Genomic DNA, 15,479 nt, shown 5'->3' on the forward strand with positions numbered 1-15,479 from the left:
CTCATACTTTTTTTAACACTGCATGGTGACCAGCGTTGTGCTATGCCACACATTCACCTCTGCTGTATGAGAATGGTCACCGTTGTAAAGCAGTATGGGTAAGGGGATGAAGTTTGCCTGTCATTGAATTTCTCTTTAGAATGATAATCCATTTGTACTGATCATCTATCATTAAAGCAGGCAATAGTCAAATGCTTCAGTAGCTGCATATGAATCTTCCACCCAGGCACCAGCTACTAGTATTGTTTATTTAATTTCATCATAGATTTCATTGTAAAGGATTAAAAAGTGATAAAAACGAGTCAAATGAAAAAAGACCAAAATGATTTGAAAATTGCCCTTATACATTCTGAGAATAATTTTGCTATCACACATTTCTTCATTGGAGCTAGCTTTATTGCAAGCTGCACTAGAGCACAAAGCTCCCAATATGTACACTTTGACAACAATTCAAAATAAGCTATCTCATCATCTAGGTACACAACTTAAAGTATCTTGACCAATTGAATTGGTTAACACACTAATCTTTGGTGACTTGATAGTCTTTCTGCATATGACCAATACACAGTAGCATAGGTGCCACACTTCTCCAAGCTTCACATTATACAGTGTCATGCAGATGCAAGTACACGTATCCCTAACACGCATGGCATCCAGGCTGCAGTGTACATCTAAGAGGTTTATGAAGAAAAAATGTTGCCCAGCATTAAAAAAAATCATTGTAATTCAATACATAGAACTGTTCAAAATTCACTGAAACTTCATGTCAGACACTATACATGTAGCTAGCATGGTTGCATTTGATAGTCCTTAACATAAAGCTGTTAGTTTCATATCATATAGGATGTTTACAATTTGCCTGTATACATTCAACATTGTGCATCATAATTTTTCCATGCAGGCTTGTACTTTTTATCATGTAACATTTCTTGCAGTACATTTAGCAACCTGTTGCTATACATTCAAGTGACACCTTTACCAGAACGAAACCATTTAATACTAATCTGACCGGGTGTGGTTTGTGTTGCATGTGCATGACGTAGTAGCAAACAACAGCAAAACAAAGGTATCACTGTGACATGAACAGGCTTCCACTGTAGTAACTTAAAGTGGAAAGTATATGTATACTTTTAGTCAGAAATACTGTAATCTTATAAACTTTTCATGCATCCCACAATTTTGCATTAAAATACTTTGAACACTCTACAATTTGGTATAACTCTAAACCCTGTTTCAAGAAATGTAACAGCTTAGAACATATCTATGCTTAATGTGTATTTTTGCATTACATGGTTTAACTACCTTGCGAAAATCCATAGAGCAGGCATCCCTTCTTCATTGTGATAACGTATCTCCAATAAATATTCTGAGACAAGCTACAACTGTATTTCTTCAACATATTAACTAGCAGCAACATCGTGTGAAAAAGAAACTTAACATTTGCATTTGCAATGGAATGGATGCCACTCACAACAACATACATGTAACATTATACATGTTTTCTAGGGACTCAATTCTTACAAGTTACAACATATTAAAGTTGACACAAAACATTTCCAACATATTAATGTAACATATTTGCAACATGTCGATACAATGCATTTGCAACATATAAACAAATTTAATTTTTAGTATGTCCTGACAATACCACCCTAATCACATGTAAACAACATTTCTTAATAAAGTTTCTTTCTATTACATAAATTGTCATTATTTTCTTCAACACAATTTCTCTCTAGGAGGATTTTACCAATACAATATATTTTGTAGAGTTGCAAATAGAATTGCAGGCCATCGCGTGCAGGAACAACTACTACAGGCTCTCGTTCTTCCCTCGTACCATCAGAGAGTGGAATGAACTTGAGCCTGGTGTGGCGGAGGCGGGGTCTCTCTCCCAGTTCAAAACTGAGCTGGGGAGGACCCTGCTGCATTGAGCCACCCCCCACACGTCTTGTATATATGTAAATACGTGTCCTATTAACCCACTTAATTCACCTGTCCTGTCTTTTTGCACACAGAAAATCAGTTTGTTTTTATTTCCCTCAGCATTTTCCTTCATTTTTCCCATGTCTATTTGTTCTGGTCACTTGTATTGTAATTAAACCATGCGTAGTCTGCCAATAATCTCAAAAAATTGAGGCTAGGCAGTAGGAAAGAAGAAGAAATATTTTAATATCTAATACATCATTAAGTCGATTTGCTATTTGTTAACCTTGAGATTTTAGGCTCCTTGGTGTAGAAGATGAGAACAGAATTTCACAATCATGGTAGCAGTTTTACATAAATCAATCCAGAACATGTAAGCTAAGACTTGGAACCAGGAAGTTAAGATTCAAAATGCCAACGATTAAGATTTACTGTATCTTTGACACTAGTATCCAAGCATTTTCAATCAAGTGACTTAAAATCAGATGATGCTTAGCTTGCCATCATATTAGGCATTAAGCCCAATGCAGAGTTGTTGAACTCTTTGCATTAGTTTTGCATTGTAGCCAACCAACAACTATACCAAGTACAATGAGAAACACATTCAATTTGATGTAAGCAGACCAAGTGCCACAAATACATAATGCCATCTGCTACTCTTTTTAGCCTCTTCTTGCCATTTGTCTTGCTGATAGTTTCTTCTCTCAGTGTTCACTCTTTTTAAGATCAGATATTTTAGCTGTTCAACATCCTTTCTGTCATAAATTGTTCGAAATCTATTCTCATTGATGTAATTTTCATTCTGTTTTGCTATATTGTTATGTCATTGTTAAACTTCTTTGTGTAATTTATCAACAACAATTCACCTTTAGCAGTTAGTGTACAGGATGACAGTGTAGATGTGCAAAGCCAATACAACAGTTTTGACAAAGGAAGTATGTTGAACAACAGTAACTGTTACTGATTTAACTTGCTACTGGATGGAGGAAAGATTCCTAAAGGAACTGCAATGAAAAATTCCTGAAAGTCGCAGTTGTTTGTAACAAGGTTTAGTGGTAATCAAGCTTTATAAAACAGGCTATACTAAGACTAATACATGATTATTACACTGGTCTAGTTAAAAACTACTGTGCTACAAAAATAAAGAAATGTTTCAAACTTGTGTTAAGCAGCAGCATGCATTTTTGTTACTTTGCAACAAAACCAATAAACAATATTCATGATTGTTTGCTACATTGTATGTATTTCAAGTCTGTTTAAACTTACTGTAGTCCAAGTCCTTTGTTATCCAGAAACCTGTGCTTTTGTCACACAATCATAACTCAAGAAGAGAGTATAAGACCTAAACATTAACATAAATAATGATGTGCTATGTAAGTTATAATGATGTGCTATGATAAGGATGACATGATACTTGATTGTATAGTCCATATGCATTCCTGAAGACAGGTTGTGTAACACTTTTGATCATTCTCAAAGGCAAATAGAATGTTCGGTGTTGGAAGCACGTAAATATCGGACAGAGAGTTGCCCAACACTCACTCTGTCTCTGTAAGATGCAAGACAAATCATACAAACTGGCAAAGTCTGACAGTACATTATAAGGCAGGGGTTTTTCTAAGGAGAGGGACAGGGGTGATGCGCCCTTATGCTCATCTAAGTATGTGCCCCTTTATTCTAAGGGGTGAATTCTATTACAAGCATAAAATTCAGATTGACTTGAGGGATGTTAATAGGTCATATGTTGACACAAACTTCAATGGTCGACCTTTCAGTCATTCCCCTCCTCAATAAGCCTTAGAACACCCCATTTTAACCTAGAATTCCCTAAAATCTTTACATTGTTGAATGGAAAGGAAATGCACACCATTGCTCTGCTCCCTCTAGCTCGAATGGGATTCATTTCTAGGAAAACCCATGCCTTATATCCAAATAAGGCCAGATGTTTTTAAAATCTGCATTGAATTTACTAGACTATCATTATCTGCAATACAATTTTCTCAAAAATGTTTCTATACAGTCACAAAGCAGCACCTGAACATCAAGACCCTGGAACGTCACAACAAAAACAATTTCTCAGCAGAGATTTGCTTCGGTTCATTCTTTTTTGTAGTTTTTTTTAGGATAGTTTCTTCTCTCTCAGTGTTCACTAGATTTACAACACGACTTGGATTCATGCTATACACTACAGAAGTACATTTTTTTGTCAGCAGCTTTGTAAATGGCACAGTTACACATTGTGCAGTTGTGGACATAAGACCAAGACATGTAGGGCTGATTCCATCCATACTAACTATTCACCACCAGAATGTCTAAAACTCAGCCTTCTGGCTTGGCCATTTTACACTTTTTCATATTCAGCAACCTGTTTCTTTTGCTTTTTCCACTAAAATCTGCTGGCCAGGAGTAGATTGCATATTAAGTGGTTAATTAAGCAACAAGCTTGTAGTTTGCATCTACACGTATTAGAGATGCACATGTTGAAGCAGGAAGCTAGAATGGAATCGAATAAGCCCTCAGTCTTAACACCATTAGAACTAAAACTGCAGCACCGATCTCCAGACATGTATGTCACCACTCCATCATCTTAAAAACAAGTCAATTTGCCTTTGCAAAGCACAAGCACCAAACATTTTGATCATGATTCAATTTTTGTCTGATTCTCTTCAAGATTCAAGTCATACTTCAACTGTACTCACTTGTGTACCTTAGTTGGTCCTAAGCACATGGATACCTTAGCAAGCCAAGGATAACGTTAACTTTGTTACTCTCGTCCATGAAGGTTAGACTTTGGTAATCTTCTTTCAAAGCTTCTGCTGTTCATGTTAGGGTGGTGCTTTAAGCAGAGTTCTGAGGTGTCAGACGCCATGTCCTAATCAGGGAATCATACAACAGGTCTGAACGACTATCTCTGTTACCAAGGACACAAATACATCCCTGCGGCGCTCTGGAGTATTTTGTGATATGGATCTTGAGTACCACTCATTAATCACAACATGTACATATTAATTAAAAATCACTCATTAAATTCTGCTGTATTCAATTAGGGAATTGGGGTGGGAATTGTTTGTCATCAAAAAACAGGAAGATTACATACAATGAATGCATCAAAATTAATTTCGTTACAAAATGAGCACATTTTTTGCCCAATTATTCATCTACAACTAATATTTTTCTTATTATAGTAGCCAGCCACACGTACCATAGAATTCTGTAGTCAATAATCATTTCAACCATAAGTACCTTTGCCTTCATTTACCTTTAATGATTTGCAGTTTCCATAGAGACGACCTTTCAACTTTGACCCTTCCCCTCTGCCCTCATTTGTAGAACTTCATCTCGGTCTCCACACAGTCTATGAACAGTTCCCGAATCTCGTCCTCGTCTGCCATATCTTGTGCCGAATCCTTCAGGAATGCCTCCATTCCCATGATGCACTGCTCCTCCAGCTCTGCCATCGTCTTCTGCAGCTCTTTCCGCTTGTCCTGAAGACAAAAAAGTTTAGAGAGAAGAAAAAAAATTTAAAGTTGAATATAGTTTTCTCATCTAGTGAACAGCAGTAGACAGGCAATTGTTGGTCTTGAACATTTTTGTCCCCTCCCAGTGATGCCAGTGTTGTTGAAGGTAATGAGGTAAAAGATGACTGTCACAGCCTTTTAGCTATTAGGTCACATTTGGCCACAGATTTTTTTTGGAGAACAGCCAAAACCAATGCGTGTGCAGATACAAAATGTATGTAATCCATAAAGTAAAGAAAGTCAGTGAAGGAATTCGGTAGCAGGGAGAAAAGTTTAACCTTCAGCCACCCTAGTTTTGGAAATCTTTAATACAATGCTATGGACTAAGAGCTTTAAAAAGTACAGTAAATTCCTGACCTGGTTGCCCTCTGCTGCCATCATGGCCTTTTCGTGTGCCCGGTACAGGGGGTGCCTGCGGTCCACGTTGGACTGGAAACGAGGCTTTATCCTCACTGGGTCATCCGCCCCCCTCTCCGGCGAGTGCGTGTACTTCGCGATCTCCACTCCGTTGCAGAAAATAAAAGGTTTAAAGACGGATTTGCTGGGGTCGGGGGTCGCGGTGAACCAATGACAGCACGGCGTGCCGGTGTCGGGAGGGGGAAGGATAGAGACCATGGAGGCCGTCGTTCGGAAAGAGCCATCCATGTTGATCCCGCTCTTCTTGTCTCTCAAGATGGTGAACATTGTCTGAGCCTTGATGGATCCTGTGTGGGGAGAGAAGAACAGAATGCAAACTTTCAATGATTTCAACTTACGTGTTATTTCGTTAATTTTATTATGTATAATTCAATTATTTCATGTCTAGTTCTGGGGGGAGGCCCACAGATAGCTGTATAGGCTTCTGTCCTCCCCCTGCATGTATTTCTATTCTGTATATCAATTTCTGTTTAATCCATGTAATATGTGTGAATAAATGAAGAACAAAGAAAGAACATAAAGAACAACATAAAAGTTAAAATAAACACTACTGTTGTTACAGTGAGATTAACACAGTGCAGACAATGTTACATCATCAAACACAAGCATCAGCCTTCACAGTTAAGCCCCGGTCACAAAGCGCGTACGATTCCTTGCGATTCCTTCCGATGCGCAGGATAAGCGCAGTGCGACGTAAGTCGGAAGAAAATCGGAAGCAATGGTTTAAGTATATAAAGCCGTGGTCACAAAGCGCGTAGTGCATCGTACGATGAGGTCATAAGAGCGTGCCTGTGTCAATCGCAGTGAATCATAGTAAATCGGGGAGCGTCGTATGGCGAAAAATAGAGCTGAAATGGATTTTGAACATGTTCAAAATTTCGTTATCGTCGTAAGATTTTATTTGCCCCCATAGCAGAGTTCATTACGGCAATTTTTGTCTACTGATGAGGTTATAGATTTATGATTTTTTAGCATGTTGTGATGGTTTCAGTTTTCCCTGATATTGTCGATATTGACGAAAAGGGGAAATATTTCAGTCGCAACTGCCACAGTCGCAACAAGAGAACAGCGAGCCCCGCACAGGTGATGCAGACAATTGTTTGATCGCTTCATGCACGTGAGTTTATAATTAGATCAAATCTCAGCTCTCGTCGGTCTTGGGTCAGTTTACCATAATCGTAATAACCATGGGGACAACTCGAACATAAAGGCAGGCTCTATGAGTCGGAAATATATATGATATAATGCTTATCATATGATTTTGTATGATGGCATCTTTTTGTTGATAGCATATCATGATACGATCTTCGAAGGAGCCTGACACGTAGAGCCGGCAAGCAGGCCGAGATAACCATACCAGTACTCACGCTTGATTTGAACTTTTGCTTCTAATACTCTTGTTGTCATGGTCTTTTTAAATTTATTTTTACAGTTAAAGATATTATAGGAAGGTATTTAACAGCTATGTCCACATTTTGTTGGTTAAAGAAGCACAAAAGCGGTCAGACGGCTATACAGAAGAGACACAAGTGAAAAATCGTGCGACGCTGGAAAAATTTTGAACACCATCCGATGCGTTGCGATGGCTTGCGATGCTTACGATTTTCTTGCGATGTACTGCGCTCATCGTACGATATGCGGAATAGTCCATCGCAAGGAATCGTACGCGCTTTGTGACCGGGGCTTAAGTTAAAATGAATTTCAAAATTCAATCATTTTCTTATTAGCAAATTCTAGGTACTAGGTAAAAAGTCATTAGATTCTGTAACAGATATATCATTTTGCCAATTGCAGAAATATTATCAGCAACCATGGAAAAAAAGTTTTATCCTATCATCTCATTAATTCTATCTTCAACACCATTTAATCTAGACTATGAATTTCACATTAACTATCAGATTCCTATTATTAACTATATTACGGACATTTTAATTAATGACCAATCAGGCAATTAATTAAGCTCCAGACAGATTGATTACACCTAATCAGCATTGGTCCGGACTTGCACCAAATTACTTCGGCCACAACGCCAGCGGTTAAAATCAATCGGGTGAATGTCAGTGAAAACCCTGCTGCAGGGTTGTAGCCAGCCTGAAATCATTTTTCATCCCCTCAATTTTGAATCCTAAAGAGCGCCCAAGGCGCGACGTTCCTAGGGGGTCCTGGGCATGCTTCCCTGGAAAATTTTTAAGTCTAGACCCTCTGAAACGCTATTTCCTGCATTTTGAGGTGTAAATTTTGCTGGTAGACTAAGCTGTTCAACAGCATCTGTTTTGGTGAAAAATTACACAGAGGAGACAGTTTTATTAAATCTTTACATATCAATTGTTGTCCGTCACAGAGGACAGAATGGGCAAATTTTTTTTCCATCCCCAGCTGCAAAATTCCGTCAAAGGATGGAAGGACGGGTGCTGGTTACAACCCCTTGACCTGCTGTATTGGGCGCCGGGACCATCTGTAGTCACCAGGACAACCCGGGCAAGAGTTACTAATTCCGGGGCAATTTTTGGGTAGCCGGGAGCAGTAATGAATCAATAACCAGCATTGATCAGTCAGCAGACACATCCATCATGCTGTTGGGTTTGCTGCGGAGACTGGGCAATGTACCCTTTCTGGGTAGGACTGTTGTTATGCATGTAGAGCAGGTGATACTATAAGTACGGACAGACAGTATAATTCCTGGAATATCGTTGAATATTGCCCAAACATACACCTCCTTACTCTCTACCCCAAGAGCTATCTACCACTCAACAATCATGACCTTAGCAGGGCTGGCTAAAGTTATGTTGCTGAGTTAGGTAAGTCAATGTGATATCTTAAATCTAACAATCACTGGTTACAGTTACAGAGTTAGGCATACTATGCCTTTGAACACCCATTGAAAGGAACTGTATAAAGTTGTTTGAAAGTTACCAAAACTTATCAATACTTTGGACAAAACCAATAGACTGCAGGTGACATTCAAACAAGAAGGGAGTCATATTCCACTTAGATGTGATCAAAGGAACAAACTGGAGCTAGAATTAGACGGATTCCAGACTACTCCCAACCCAGCACCAACCTTAGTTGGGGAGTGGTCAGATCCTAAACATGTGAGAGGCTTAACATACAGACACCTCGCCAACATTAACCAGGGAGGTGCAGATGAGGGAATCAGAGGTATGATGCAACTCGATTCAAAGGGAGCTTTAACCCTATTCAGATCAGGCTTTTTTGGTCATCCCTGGACCAGGCGTGAGGGGTGGTGGTGGTGCTTCTCAGGCCCTCCCCTACTAAGTCCTGTTACTCTTAAACGACTTATCATAAAACCACAAAATTTGTAGCACACCGTGCTTACACAATCGTGCCATGATGGAAAAAGAGCAAACACGTGACCCCTGACACTGACGTCACACTGCAGTGGTGTTACCAACTAAATAACATCACTATTAGTACAGTGGCGCATACCTGAATACTTCTCCATCAACCTCTTCCCAGCGCCGGCCCTCCCCGTGGGGTCCTCGTCGATGTTGTTAGGCAAGTCTTGGCTGTAGGCACGTGCGAAGTCAAAGTCCCCCTCCTCGGGCGACCAGTAGCTGTGTTTCTGGGCATGGTCCTTAAGGCCCTCAGACATGGCATCGATTTTGGTCCGGACACTGAGTTCGTTTGAGATATTACGGCACCCGCCTGCGTAAGAAACAGCGAGTGAAGGTGATGACTTTGATACTAGAGGAAACATCAGTTTATTTTCACTTACATGTAATGCTGGATCACCTTTATCCAACGGTAACCTATATTCGGTTTGTTTAAAAGCAGGATATTTTGGGATATCAGTTCGACGGATGGTAGTTTCAAACTGCAATATTTTGAAGATATTGCAACTTGAAACCACCGTCCGTAGACTTGATATTCCTAAATATCCTGCCTTTTTCAGACAACGAATATAGGTTACCCAGCGAATAAAGGTGAAATAGCGTTATACTTCCTATACAATGTAGCTAGAGGAATAACAGTCCTTGTTCAAGGGCAACTTCTTGTGTATGTACAGTCAAAGTTGGCCGAGCAACCACAGCTCAGACAACCACCTGTTGTCAGAGGACACATTGAAACAGTCCCGTCCATTTATACATAGTTGAGACCCTTTCCTAAGCAACCAACTGTCTTACCCAACCCAAAACCAGATTTATGCATTAATGATTAAGGGCCTTACTGCATTTGGGTATCTGTAGAAGACAAACTCACACTGTGAGTAATGAGTTAAATGCTGGTAAGGGAAAATATTCAATGAACTTTCGTAACAAGGTACTAATGGAACATAACTACTTTGATGTTCAGTTTCAATTGCATTGACTATCAGCTAGCTGAAATGAGCATCTATAATAAGACTACATTGCACATTATTTCAGGGACTTAATTTCAGTGGAAATTAATCCAATCAACTTAAATCATCCCCAATCAAGTTCTAATCAGAGGACACAAGTAAGGTCTCATGTCAGCTCGGCATGCCTAAAGATATTGCACACAAATTATGTGTCTGTAACCATTAATCTAATTGTTGTGCATAGGCCTTTTAGCAAACTACCAGCTGCAGCTAAGCTGACATGGACAATTTTAATGTAAAATGCTTTCCTAAATGTTCATATAACATTTGTGGCCTGAATCACACATGAAAACCTAAAATGGTGTGTGGAATAGATTGACTGGGACTTTGGGATGATGGAAGGATGGATGGGAGGATGACTGGCTGGCTGGCTGGATGGATGGATGAATGAATGGAGGGAGGGAGGGATGGGGGAGGGAGCTATGGAGGGAGGGAGGTAGGGATGAATGGATGAATGAATGAATGAATGGATGCATGAATGAAGGAATGAATGAAGGAAGGAAGAAATGACTGACTGGTGATCCTCTCAGCCGCCCACAATCTGGAGGCTGTCTCCAGCACCCAGGCTTCTCTCCTGTCAGCGATGATGAAGCTGTTGTCGTAGCACCAAGGTGTCCCCCCCTCCTCCATACATGGTCCGCCCTGCCCATGCTGCTCCAGTAGTGTCGTCATCACGTCCAGGGCTTCTTTGGCTGTCGAACCTCGCTCAAGTCCCAGTCTGAGGAAATTGAACATGTAAATACCTTACAACATTAGGGATTGGTAGATGCCTACCTGTTATGAATGCCCATACTTCTTATCTAAAAGAAATCAGGTGTTGAAAAAGACAATAAGGATCTATTGTCTGCTATCATACCCTCTGTAATACATGTAGTAAGAAACCAGAACTTACAAAATACATTGTGTTTATAGCCAACATTTGAACAAATCAGACATTTCAGATAGCATTCACTATCTTTCGTCGGTGACACTGAGCAGATCTTGTTGAAGAGCAGGTTTTATACCCTAGTTAGCATATAAAACCCACAAACCTGTTTTAAAAATCATATCTAGTTGCTTGAGTAACTGTTACTAGTATTTGGCAAGGTTATTTCAAACAACACTAAGGATTTAGTTGGCCCTAGCAGAGCCCTGCCCGTGCTGTTCACATCTGCTGGAGTTGCAAACCTCCTGACGGTTTCTGCAGCTGATCCCCATTACACAGCTGGGTGGGTCGGAGGCACATGGGTCAAGTTCATGTTGACATCAGATTCAATTACACTGGCTGCTGTGGGGTTAACCCTACCAATGTCAAGGGACTGGTCATGATGCGTAATCAGCCCTGACATTCACAGGGTTGAAGTAAGTCTGAGTCTGCTGAGAGGCTGCTAGTTCTGCCAAATCATCTGAACAGAAACCATTTTAAAACCCTTGTCCTACTGAGCCTGTATATAACGCTAGTTCACCTTTATCCATTGGGTAACCTAAATCCATTGTTTTGAAAGCTGGGTATTAGCAGGTATCACGTCCACAGGCGGTGTTTTTAAACATGTTAAATTTTCAAAATATTGTGGTTATTTTCAAAATATTTCAATGTCCATCGACTTTTTAAACCTAAATAACCTGTTTTTAAAAACAATGAATATGGGGTACCCCATGGATAAAGGTGAACTAGCGTTATATATATATATATATATATATATGGGATGCACATATATACTGCCTGTATGATAGTCCAGAATCTTTCTGGGTTTGGGGCATTTCTCATTTTGGTTTCTGCTGAGAACCCAACATATTTTCCCTAACAAAGTCGCCATAGACATCAAATTCTCTGTTGAGTTACCTGAGCAAATCCATTCCCAGCAGCCTCTCTTCCTCGGTGTCGGGCCCGCACAGCTTGGACCATACCGCCTCGTTCCCGATGCAGACTCCGTGCTGATTGGCCCCCATCTCCGCCCCCCACATCCATGCCGGCTTGCTCAGGATCACGGCGTGTGTGTGCTGTACTTGTGGTATTGTGATGTACGTACACTGGAGGGGGGGAGGGGGGCAGAAAACAATCTTATGTTAGCGGACCAGTCGTAAAGCAAAGTTAGAAATGATACTGCCTATACTTTTGATGTTGCCTACTTGTACATCTTGCGATGTGTGATGTACGTACACTGGAGGGGAGAGGGGGGCAGAAAACATTCTTATGTTAGCGGACCAGACAGAAAAGCAAAGTTAGAAATGATGTTGCCTACATCAGCAGAATTACTGTATCTCAGGGTTCTAGCCAGGATTTTATTTTAGCGTAGTGGGAATGGCATGGTAGCGAAGCGACTAATCAGGAGATTGGAGTGGAAGGGGGGTCTTGGTCCTTCCACGGTGAGATTTGAAGATGTAGAGTTAAAAGTTAAAGGATTTTGGGGTCAGTTTTGAGTGGCATATCATCCTTTTTCATTGTTTAGTCATTGATAAGTCATTGTTGAACAAGCAAATGACAGGAAAGCACCACTACACTAGTTAGAAATTAGCGTAGTGGCCCTTATTTTAGCGTAGGGGTCACAAATTTTAGCGTAGTGGCCCACTACGCTAAAATGCACTAGCTAGAACCCTGGTATCTATTAATGTACATGTAAATTACCAAATCTCAGTTGAATACAATGTGTCCACTCCAATGAAAATGTTTCAATCCAAGCCTAAAGACGACAATTCTATCATGGATGAAGTACATAGTATAATGTATGATCACAAGTCAAGAGCTACTCGAAGTGTACATTCATTAGTTTACTATGGTACATTCCAACAAAGCAAAATAGTACTATTTGCACATAATATGACATACATCTGTTTTGATAAGATAATGCAAGTGTATAGACTAACAGTAACCTTAACAACCTGTCCATGGTTCTGAATATGGCAGTGTTATTGTATGAAACTTTTTTGCATGTATAATATTATATCATTGATCTGCAAGGTCTACTGACTTTACAATGATACAGAACACAAAAAAGGTTCACACAACTAGAATAGGCAACATCTTTGTGAACATGCAGAATGTTTTACCTGTAGCCTTTTGTCAAGCTACTTGCAAACAGTCCCATACCATTAGGCTCGCCCGATAGTATTGTATGCGAGCAAAAATATAGTTACAATATACAGCTAATACCCTAATGCAATTCTAAGCTATGATTGGCTCTTGAGAGAAGAAGAAATAAAAGAGCACACCAGCAAAAACACTAACTTAATAACAGTATCATTTTCAGTACCATGGACAATCACAACTGTTGCTCTTTACAAACAGCTTGTCATTTACATTTTTCAATAAAGTCTTGCATCTGGAGAAGAAATTCAGCACTTTTATTAGTTCTGTACAACGTTGGCACTTTTGACATCAAATGACAGATATATCCAGTTATATCATGTTATATCCTGTAAATAAATTTTCCTATTGATACAGAAGATGGGAGCAAAAAAACTACTGGTAAATCCAATTTTGCCTAAGATTCAACAACTGCTTAATCAGCATAGGCATGTGGTATTGCATGGTTAGATACATGTTCTGATTCTAGTCTATATTTACCCACATCTCCATGAGCCACAAATCGTTCGTTAGAGCCAAGTTGCAATTTTCGAAGAATCAGAGGTGTCTGGATTCATTACACCTCTAGTTACTTACAACTTCAATATCTCCCCAGTGACGGCAGAAATATTGGGGATCCTGGGGGAAACCGGAGTAAATAGGGCAAGTGCTGCTCCCAAAGTGCTTTAATAGAGGAATGCATGTCGTGATGGATATGTTAGGGACATCCCCGCACTTTAAGGACCTTCCCGAGATCAATGGAAAGTTGGTGCATGGGTAGATTTATCACAGCACTATCTTAAATGGGACAGGTATTACTTTGAGGACACTGAGAGGTGAGGAGAAGGTTGTACAATGTTGAATAAGGAATTCTTGGATAGATAGCAAACTGTTGTACATTCATTTTATCTCAAATGCGAAGTGAATAATTCTGGATCAAAGTCACTGTGATTCCAACACAAAAATTGGATTTACTGAAATTTTCGACTATTGAACAGTCTTTGAAGCTGGACAGTCAAAAATTTGGGCATGCCTAATTTTGTGCTGGAAATTTCAGTTAGACTTTGATTCCGGCTGAATTCTACCAACACGGATGAACTTTCAAAATGATAAAATGAATAAAACACCTTCTCAGCAAAGTAGATTAAGTTTGAATCGTAAATGCATCATTTTAGAGTTATGTCCCTGCCTACAATACTGATAATGAGTGCATTAATCAAAATGTGGGATATACATGTAGCTATATGTATTTCTAGTGACTGTAAGTTCTGCACCAACACCACACGAGACATGAAGATAAAGTAAGAAGCTGTGATAAAAGACAATTTATTGATAAACGTTTCAAATGAAACAAATGTAAACAAACTCAAAAATGATATACTATGAAACACTATTTCTAAGTCAGTTAAAATATGCATTACAGAGAATCTGAAATTATACTGTGATAACTGATTGTGGACAAGAATACACCTGAGGGACACCACAAGCTATTTGTAAAGGCTAACAGTGGCCTACTTAACAGTCAGGGTAGTGAAATTGAGCAGGGGCAACAACACCACATCTGGGTCAGGCAGTGTCATTGTGGATGCTACAGGAGGCATCATTACAGTAAACAAGGATGACAAGCTGTCGTTTCTAGTCTTCAAGCTGATAGAAGGCCACACAAAGTTACTTTCTTGGTTGGCTGACTTTAACCCCTTCACATGAGTGATAAGCATACGCATCCACATACATATACATGTATACACACACAGACATACAGACTCCCATTTACAATTTCACACAGACCCCCCCCCCCCAAAAAAGAACACATTTATACAGTCACACACAAATACTGTTAATGCATTTAATATTACTGTCGGTAATTTTAGTGAATGGTAGGAAAGGCAGTAGTTCCTAGCATTTAATCTTTGCAGTAGGAGCAAGGCTTTACCTGGCCTCAGCCAGAGATCAAACAACTGTGAAGATGAAATTTAAGTGAAGATCAAAATTAAGGTCCTGTTAACAAAATGAGATTATACAGTGCACACAGACACAGACACAGACACACATACACACACACACACACAGACACACCTACACACACACACACACACACACACACACACATACACATACATCATGCATGCCAAAAACAATATGTTACTCCATCATGGGTGAAACCAAGAAGCAATTTTCCTTTTCAGCAAGTTTGCACACACAGCGCACATCGCAC

At 39.7% G+C, this 15,479-nt stretch overlaps 1 protein-coding gene across 2 annotated transcripts in view; it reads right to left on the reverse strand.

Moving 5' to 3' along the window:
- Positions 1–4,935: 4,935 nt before the first annotated feature.
- Positions 4,936–15,479, reverse strand: part of LOC118423761 (secernin-2-like) — a 41,003-nt gene continuing 30,459 nt past the window's right edge. For both annotated transcript variants that reach the window (XM_035831971.1, XM_035831972.1), the window contains 5 exons: positions 12,044–12,231; positions 10,737–10,939; positions 9,309–9,527; positions 5,802–6,148; positions 4,936–5,411 (listed from right to left, as the gene is read on the reverse strand). In XM_035831971.1, the coding sequence (XP_035687864.1) occupies positions 5,247–5,411; positions 5,802–6,148; positions 9,309–9,527; positions 10,737–10,939; positions 12,044–12,231 (1,122 nt within the window). In that variant the 3' untranslated portion in view covers positions 4,936–5,246. The remainder of the gene's footprint in view (positions 5,412–5,801; positions 6,149–9,308; positions 9,528–10,736; positions 10,940–12,043; positions 12,232–15,479) is intronic.

The sequence above is a fragment of the Branchiostoma floridae genome, chromosome 10 (genome assembly GCF_000003815.2).
Source record: "Branchiostoma floridae strain S238N-H82 chromosome 10, Bfl_VNyyK, whole genome shotgun sequence".
NCBI lineage: Eukaryota > Metazoa > Chordata > Leptocardii > Amphioxiformes > Branchiostomatidae > Branchiostoma > Branchiostoma floridae.